This window comes from Ambystoma mexicanum, chromosome 3q, assembly GCF_040938575.1.
Source record: "Ambystoma mexicanum isolate Mex_15411 chromosome 3q, UKY_AmexF1_1, whole genome shotgun sequence".
In the NCBI taxonomy this organism is placed as follows: Eukaryota; Metazoa; Chordata; class Amphibia; order Caudata; family Ambystomatidae; genus Ambystoma; species Ambystoma mexicanum.
In genome coordinates this window covers 683,323,078-683,331,110 of record NC_090926.1, presented here as the reverse complement: position 1 = coordinate 683,331,110, position 8,033 = coordinate 683,323,078, and the positions used below count along the sequence as shown (strand labels likewise).

Genomic DNA, 8,033 nt, shown 5'->3' with positions numbered 1-8,033 from the left:
CCATATTTTTCGTAGTGTACAATGCTATGTGCTGCCACTTCCTGTTTTGTCAACGGGTAAAAAGGTTGTGTTCCATCACTTCCCGCAATATCACTTCGGGGTGGGGTCAAATGACATCACTTCCTGGGTCGTGTGATGTCACTTCTGCTACTCCTGGCATTTTGGTGAAATGACGTCCCTGAGTTTGATCTCTTTGGCAGGAAGCTATGTGAGGTGTGAATACCTTCACAAATGAAATAATGATGGACAGTTCGAAATTGGTTTATTCATTGGTGAAACAAACCTCCGGATACTGATATTGTCTTTCCATAGTGTGATAAAAACAAGAGCAAACACCGATTATATCATCTACAATATTTCTCCCCCACTCCTGGTCCTTCACATACACACCCACACACTGCCCAATTCCCTGCTAAAGAGCCAATGATTACAACTGACAACAGAACTTCTGTAAAAGGAGGTTCTCTTTTAATTGTGTACTCTATATACATTTTGTACATGAACTATACAACATATTTATATTATTTACAATAATGTAAACACAGAAATGATTGGCTTAAAAATGTGCACAATTTCATTTCTTGCACTATGTTGTACCCCAATTGGGAAAAAGATACATATTTGATCACAACCAGAGGCGTTTGGAATACTGTGTCAGGCTGTTACTCCCATTCAAAACACAAGGGCTTGCACCCACTTCACCAATGAGTTTTCGCCGATTTGCATTAAATACACAGACAGTCTTCAGAGACAGGATAGCTATAGCTGATGCCATCTTGTCTTCATTCACATGCTTTATGAGCTGAGGTTCTCTTCCACATGGGGCTGCAAGGTATAGATATGAGATACATTTGTTCGCTGGCTCATCACGCTGTTTTACGTTAACAACATAGGGTCAGTTTGACACATTTAATTAAATTTGCTTTTCATTTAATTCTTTTGATTTTTGCAGTGGATGCTCTCTGTTTAAATTACATTGCATTTGATTTTACACATTTATTAAAACAGCAAAAACCTGCAATGGTTGATTATGTGGCAAACTGGTAATGACCAAATGACTTCCTACATACATCCTGATGCACTGTGTATTAATTAAAGTTATATCAAGCAGCTTTACCAATCAGGAAACTCGGATTGCAGCATTACCTCCTAGTACATGACCATGTTCCAAGCTGCATGGCTGGCCGCTCAGGTTCCTACATACCAATTTTTTGCATGCAGCTTGTCCAATCAGGGAGCACGAATTTCAGCATTACCTCATGTGACATGACCATGTTTCCAGCAGCAAGGCTGGCTGCTCAGGTTCTTGCTCTCAATCCAGTTTCAACATTTTGTCAGCCCTCTCCACCTTTTATTTACACATCTCCACCTACCTTCCACCCGCTACCCTGTCGTACCTCCTTCCTACTCTTTTGCTGCTGAAGAAATGGTTGACAGCCTGTCCTGGAGCGCCCATTGGACATTTCATCTTTATTGACGTTTATTGACGTTGTGTAGCACTCTGGTGAGTGTGCCAGCCAGGGGGCTAAGAGCCATAGTGACAAGATTGCCAGGCCATACCGGCCAGTAATAGACCGCTGCCCTTGTTAAAGGCCCTTCTTGCAACTGGGTCTAGGGTGGTGTGCCGTTGGAGGGTTTGCCAATCTCACCATTATGGCCCAAATACTGATAACTAATAAGACTCAATCCCTCAATGAAACAAAACGGCATTCAAATATCATTCTACTACACAAGCCGACTGTTTTCTAGTCTAGTTTATTTTGAAAGGCTCCTTGGGTCACAAGGCCCTGATTTGGGTTCAGGGGAGATCCAGATGTGAGAGTTACATCCATATCTGTAGTGTTGTCTTTACTCTCGCAGTACATAAGGTTGGCATCTTTGCAGTGCAATTATGTACCAGAATTTGCACTGGGGCACAATTGTTGTTTTGTAAAAATACATTGCTGTAATACATATTCACACAAGGGTCATTTGTGCTTGATTCCAATTGTCATGTAAATTTAGCAATACACCATGGCAAAGTGCATCTAATGCTAGCCTTTACAATTGTTTAGATTGTTTAAAATGGATAGCCACCTAACCTACATTGCCTTAAAAACAAGTTCCTCATCTGACAACATTCTGCCCTACTTTCTATATGTGCTTAGCTTTGGATTTTCCTTTAAATCCCTGATGCAAATTGGATAGACACGTAAGAGAAGTCTCTTTCAATCTCCAGCTAATTGAGTCACGAGCGATAGAACGCACTGGAACATATAGAAATATAAGGGATGACGGGACACAAAATGTGATGTGTAGGACATTGGGATGCAAATCACACATTCCAAAAGGTGCCTTCAATGAAATGTTATCTGGGAGCACAGAACTATTTCATGCTCTTTATTGGAAGCCGATATATATGATGCTCCATCAAACATCATAATAACCCAATGTCCCCCAAGAAATCAAGGATTCACTTTCCATTCCCAAGCTTCCTTATTTATCTTAGTTTCCCCACTGAGCTCCGGAAACGTTTGTTGAATGGCATTTGTCTGGAACTGAGGGCTGCACTCACCAGCTCCTACCATCACTAGACCTCACTTGCTTTGATACTGGCCAAACCACTGTAGCGGATCTCCATTCAAATACCTTGTACCCCCTACAGTTTATCAAGAAAACCTCAGGGTCGAGGGAAGACTGTTATAAAGCTCCCATTGAAGAAATACATGGGCCAGGGGATCATGGAAAACGAGGTTCATGGAGATGGTGACCCTGGATTACGATGATCATGTGGATTCCGATCATGGAAACAAGGGTCATAGAAATAATGGAATACCACGTTCGTGAAAATGCCGGAATACAATAGCCCAGAGTCGCAGTGATCATGGAATGAAAGGTCAGGGATATAGAGAATGGAGTGCAGGGATCTGGATCTAAATAAGCTTATTTATTCATCTCAGAAGGGGATCCCTTTCCCCAACACTGCCGCCTTTCACAGTTTACTTAGCAAAGGCAATGCAGCACACATTCCCTATGGGGGTTTTGGCTATGCATACTCCAGTTTGAATTATTGGGTACAATGTCAGAACATAAAGAGTAGATGCCCCTCGCCAATTTACGTCTTCTAAATGTTGAGAATAGCGTGTGAATTGTATTCCAACTACCTGCCCCACAGATATCGTTCCTTAAAATCATTTCATCATTCACTGTTGAAGGCAACAGCTGGGTGATAGCCAAATAGTTCATACCTACGTGGCAAATGTAATACTTTGCAGCACCAAGTATTGTGATATAATATATGGATTTTTACATCACAGAAGGGAGTTGGAGTAGCAATGCTTGTTGAAACAGGTGTTTGTAGATGATGGCTTTTCTGAGTCCATGACAAGGCTTGATAGATGTTCGGTGGCGACGTGGGTGTAAATAAGATTTGGGATCAAGGCATTGGAAAATCTGGTGAAAAGTTGTTTTGTTTTATCCAGAGGAAGGGATTGCGAGCGGAGTACTCCCAGCGCGTCTGAGATGCACAGTTCCTTTTGGTTCAGGCTGTATGACTGCCCGTATTCTTTGTTTGATCTGCAGCATGTTTTAAAGGATCAGATATAAACGAATGATGATTGCCAAGGTGTAGAAGACCACAGTTACTCCTGGGACTTTCTCATGGAATTGCTGAGAAAACAAATGATGTGTCAGTCCCTGATAGGAAATGTCACGCAAAATTAAAAATCATCACTACCCGTTGAACCTTTTTAACCTAGTCGTACTGCGAAACCGTGTGTATGGTGAATTGAATGTATCCCAATGCCATTGTGAGTTTTCCGTTGTTTTTAGGTGATTATAAGGCCGAGTGATATTTTATCATTACTTCGATTTCTGTGCAAAATCATTATCATCCAATATGTTTAAGAAATGTAAATGGACCGAAACTGCAGGCGTCGAAAGATTCAGACCCTGAAAGTTCGTTCGGCTCTTGGGTCTGCTCAGTAGCGTGGATTAAAGGCATTGTTCATCTGCCACAAGTATAAGAGAATACACAATTTCATAATGTCCAAACGCAAACTCCTCCTGTGCGGACAATTGTCAGACATGAACTTTAATGTGCTCTTCTGGTCCCGTCCTGCCTTGGTGCTGCTACATAATGGCTGCAAAGGTGTTGATTGGTAACATCAATGACTTAGACATGTATTTGGCCAGGCCCATGTCCTCCTTTTCACTTCCGCTTAATCGGACTCCTTTCATTCTCTGCAAGGCATAGATAGGCTCCAGGCATGGCGAGACTTCAAACCTGAAAAAAAAATATGTGGCCAGTCAGTGTTCATAAACATAAATGTGACAATCGAGGGTGCTTGGCCACAGCCACAAAAGGCGGACTGCTCGATTACCGGTACAGTAAGATCAGGTTAGAGAAGGCAGTGGGAGAGGAAGAAGGAGCAGGAGCACCAGAGTGTGAAATTTGCACTACGAAGAGGAGGCTGGGAAAGGTTTGAAAGAGGAATGAAGATGATGCTTTACCCATATGAAAATTCTAACATGCTGTCATTTTAGCACATCTAGTGAGCATGTTCAAGGGGCATTAAGAAGAACACATTGGGCTTCATTACGAGTATGAAGGTAGCCATGCCGCTTTTAGCTTTTAGCGGCATGGCTACTCCTATACTGGGTACCGGGTCCTGGTTCCTGGAATGGGGAACTACCGGGCCATTCCGACCTTGGAGGGCCCGGTAATTCCCTTTCTCGGGACCCGGATCCAGTACATCCCCATTCCCATTTGAACCCCTATAAGGCTCAATGGGAATGGGGAGGATGCTAACCACGGGCCGGTTAATGACAGGCCTGTTAGCATCCTGGTCTGCTAGTGGGTCCCGCTAAGGACGCCTGGTTTTACCAGATGTCCTTAGCGGGACCCGGGAGCAGACCTCGTAATGAGGCGGTACGGGGTTAACGGCGTCAGCAACTCTACCGGCGCCGTTAACCCTCTACGGCCTGGGTGGTAATGAGGCCCATTGTGTAACGTTTTTCTATTACTATCTGCTTGAACTGCCTTTCCTTATAAGCACCTCAGAGGTTGCCATGACCGTGTCCGTACAATAACCTAAGTCACCAACGTTATCATTGATGCAGATTGAACCACTCCTCAGCAAACTAAATCAACATTATGAGCAGGCCCGTATGCAACAGAACGCAGTCACGTGGGATAATAAACATTGCAATTGGATAACAGACTGTGCATTCAATGTCGGATGAGGTGTCACAGTCCCCTGTTCTGTGATTGGTTTCTGCCATTAAATTTGCTCCATAATTCCCTTGAAGCAGAGATGAATGTAGGACTTCCCAAACCTTAACAGGATTAGTGCCATGCCCTGCATCTGTCACACAATTAAACTTAATTGTACCTACTATCCGTTGTAAATGAGGGCATTTTGTAATCAACTAACTTGGAACGGGTAGTATAGGTCAGTGGAAATGCACTTGTTTTGGAAGCAAGACAACGCGGAGCAACATAGGTTGGAATCCCGGGTACAGGCTTAGAAACCTCATTGGTATTAAGTGCGTTATAAATAACCAATTATTATATTATAAATGATAACTTCACTGTGGAAAGTTGCCAGTGTCCTGTGAACTACCTTAAAAATTCCATGTTCTTCATTAATGTGAAGCACCAGCATATTCAGCACTCATTTTTTAAATAATATCTCCCCTCCTGCCCCTAATAGCGAGCAAAATCAATGTGTAAAATGTTTTCCAGACTGATAGGTCTCATGATGGTTGGACCTCATCAGTAGGGTGGTCCTGGTTACGAGAGACTTACCCAGAGTCTTTAGCTCACTATCTTTCACAAAGAAGAAATATCCCAAACATATCAGTCTTTGTCCTGCCCTGGGGCAGTCCAGCACCGAAATGCTAGGCAATTCTCCTCTGAACAAGAGTACCAACAGAAACCCCAGACACGTGTTTCGGTCTGGTTGGACCTCATCAGTAGGGTAGATCTGTGCCTCTCTAACAATAGTGAGCAAGGGGTCCACGTCTGGATTCCCCTAGTAACTTAGGGTGAGACCCAAAGTTACTTAAATATGCAGATTAACAAGGGGGATCCTGGGAGTCCCTCTGCCAGACATTAGTCCTGGTTACGAGAGACTTACCCAGAGTCTTTAGCTCACTATCTTTCACAAAGAAGAAATATCCCAAACATATCAGTCTTTGTCCTGCCCTGGGGCAGTCCAGCACCGAAATGCTAGGCAATTCTCCTCTGAACAAGAGTACCAACAGAACCCCAGACACGTGTTTCGGTCTGGTTGGACCTCATCAGTAGGGTGGATCTGTGCCTCTCTAAGAATAGTGAGCAAGGGGTCCACGTCTGGATTCCCCTAGTAACTTAGGGTGAGACCCTAAGTCTCATGATGTAGGCACCTGGACGTCCCTTTGGTCCGAGTCTCTCAATGCTTTCCCTCTGCAAATTCTGGGGTCTTGATTCTCACAATTAGGTTTAACCAATGTAGTTTAATGTGCAATTGAGCCAGCATTCTATGCATACCAGAGAATTGGCACATGCCCAACACCGCCGTAATGCATCGCCCGACTAACACGACGTGAGCAGAGTGCTGGGGGTCAGTCCGTGCATTTGTAGTGGTGGGCCTTAGAGGCCGGTCTCTGCAAAGGCTATTTTTGCATTTCCACTTTTGTTTCAGGGGAAGAAATGTCAAAAAGGCTGTTTCTGTTTGGGGCTTACGAAAACCGCCAGTGGTCAAAACAGGTCTTGGCAGCATTACACATTCCTCAGCACCTCCTTTCCATCAGAAGAGACACCAGACACAAGGGATTGAGGTTGAGAATTGCTGCAGTTGAATGTTCATCCTTCGTTAATCAGGGAAGCATTGTATATTATGTTTAGGGTATTTATCGAATGCGGACCTAGCTTTGGAAAGCAACAGAGCGCTTTACAATCATAGTGGGAAGAACTCATTGAGGGAAGCAGAGAAATAGGAGTGGGGAGCTAACAGGGGAGGGTGGGCAATTGGCTGCAAGGGATCTACAATCAACTACAGGGGAGACAGTGGGGAGCGGATCACTGAGTGTCAGGTAGGGTGGGGCGTGCAGGGTGTTAAGGAGGAGCCATTCCTTGAAGAAGAAGGTCTTGAGCTCTTTTCTGAAATTTAGAATTGATGGGGCCCGTCCGATGTTGATGGGGAGGATGATCCAGAGTCTTGGAGCGTAGACCAAGAAGGTCTTTTGGTTCTTTCCTTCATACAATGTCATAATTGAAGTCTGCACATGTGCACGCTTCTAATGGATCGCAGCCCTCCGGAGATTCTTACTTTTTCAGCGAGGTAGCTTGGGGACTTCAGGATGACAGCCTTATAGATGATGCAACAGGATTTTAAGATGATACAGGCTTGCAGTGGGAACCAGTGCAGTTTGATGAGGGTCAGGTGATGTGGTCGAATTTGCGGAGTCCTTTAATGAGTCTTGCTGCCACATGCAGGACAAATTTCAGGGGTGTAGGGATAGTTGTGGAAAGGGCTTCTAAAAGGGCATTGCCACCATCCAGGTGGACAAGGACCAAGGCTTGGACATCAGATCTGTAGTTGTTTTCTGGGATGAAGGGCTTGATTTTCCACTGGAGAGAAAGTTGGTACCAGGCCGTTTGTGTCTTCCTTGTCATGTGCTGTTTGAATGTGAAAAGGTGTAGTCATCAAACATGCAGGATGAGACTGAGTTCTCTGAATGGGTGTGCTCAGGGCACAAGCATGCAGGGGAGCCTCTTCATGAAATGGCCCCACATTGTCATACAAAAAAAACTCCTGGTTGGGATATTAATCCCGATTATTCAAGACTAATAAGTACTTCTTTATCAATATGAGTACCCAGGGAAGTTGGTAAGTACATTGGGGACAGTTTGGAATGACCCTTTATGAATTAGCATTCTTTTAATGGGATATGGAGGGAATGGTGTGGGGAACATGGTGAATGGTAAGACTAAATGTATTCTTCAGCTTTGCTGATGTAATGGCTTTGTAGATATTAATTTAAAGATATGGTGTGCCAGGAGCATGTCT

The 8,033-nt window shown here is 43.9% G+C and overlaps 1 protein-coding gene across 2 annotated transcripts in view; it reads right to left on the bottom strand.

Annotated features, from left to right (window-relative positions):
* Positions 1-446: 446 nt before the first annotated feature.
* The window catches only part of PIK3R6 (phosphoinositide-3-kinase regulatory subunit 6), a 409,768-nt gene continuing 402,181 nt past the window's right edge, over positions 447-8,033 (bottom strand). For both annotated transcript variants that reach the window (XM_069654586.1, XM_069654587.1), the window contains exon 21: positions 447-4,264. In XM_069654586.1, the coding sequence (XP_069510687.1) occupies positions 4,111-4,264 (154 nt within the window). In that variant the 3' untranslated portion in view covers positions 447-4,110. The remainder of the gene's footprint in view (positions 4,265-8,033) is intronic.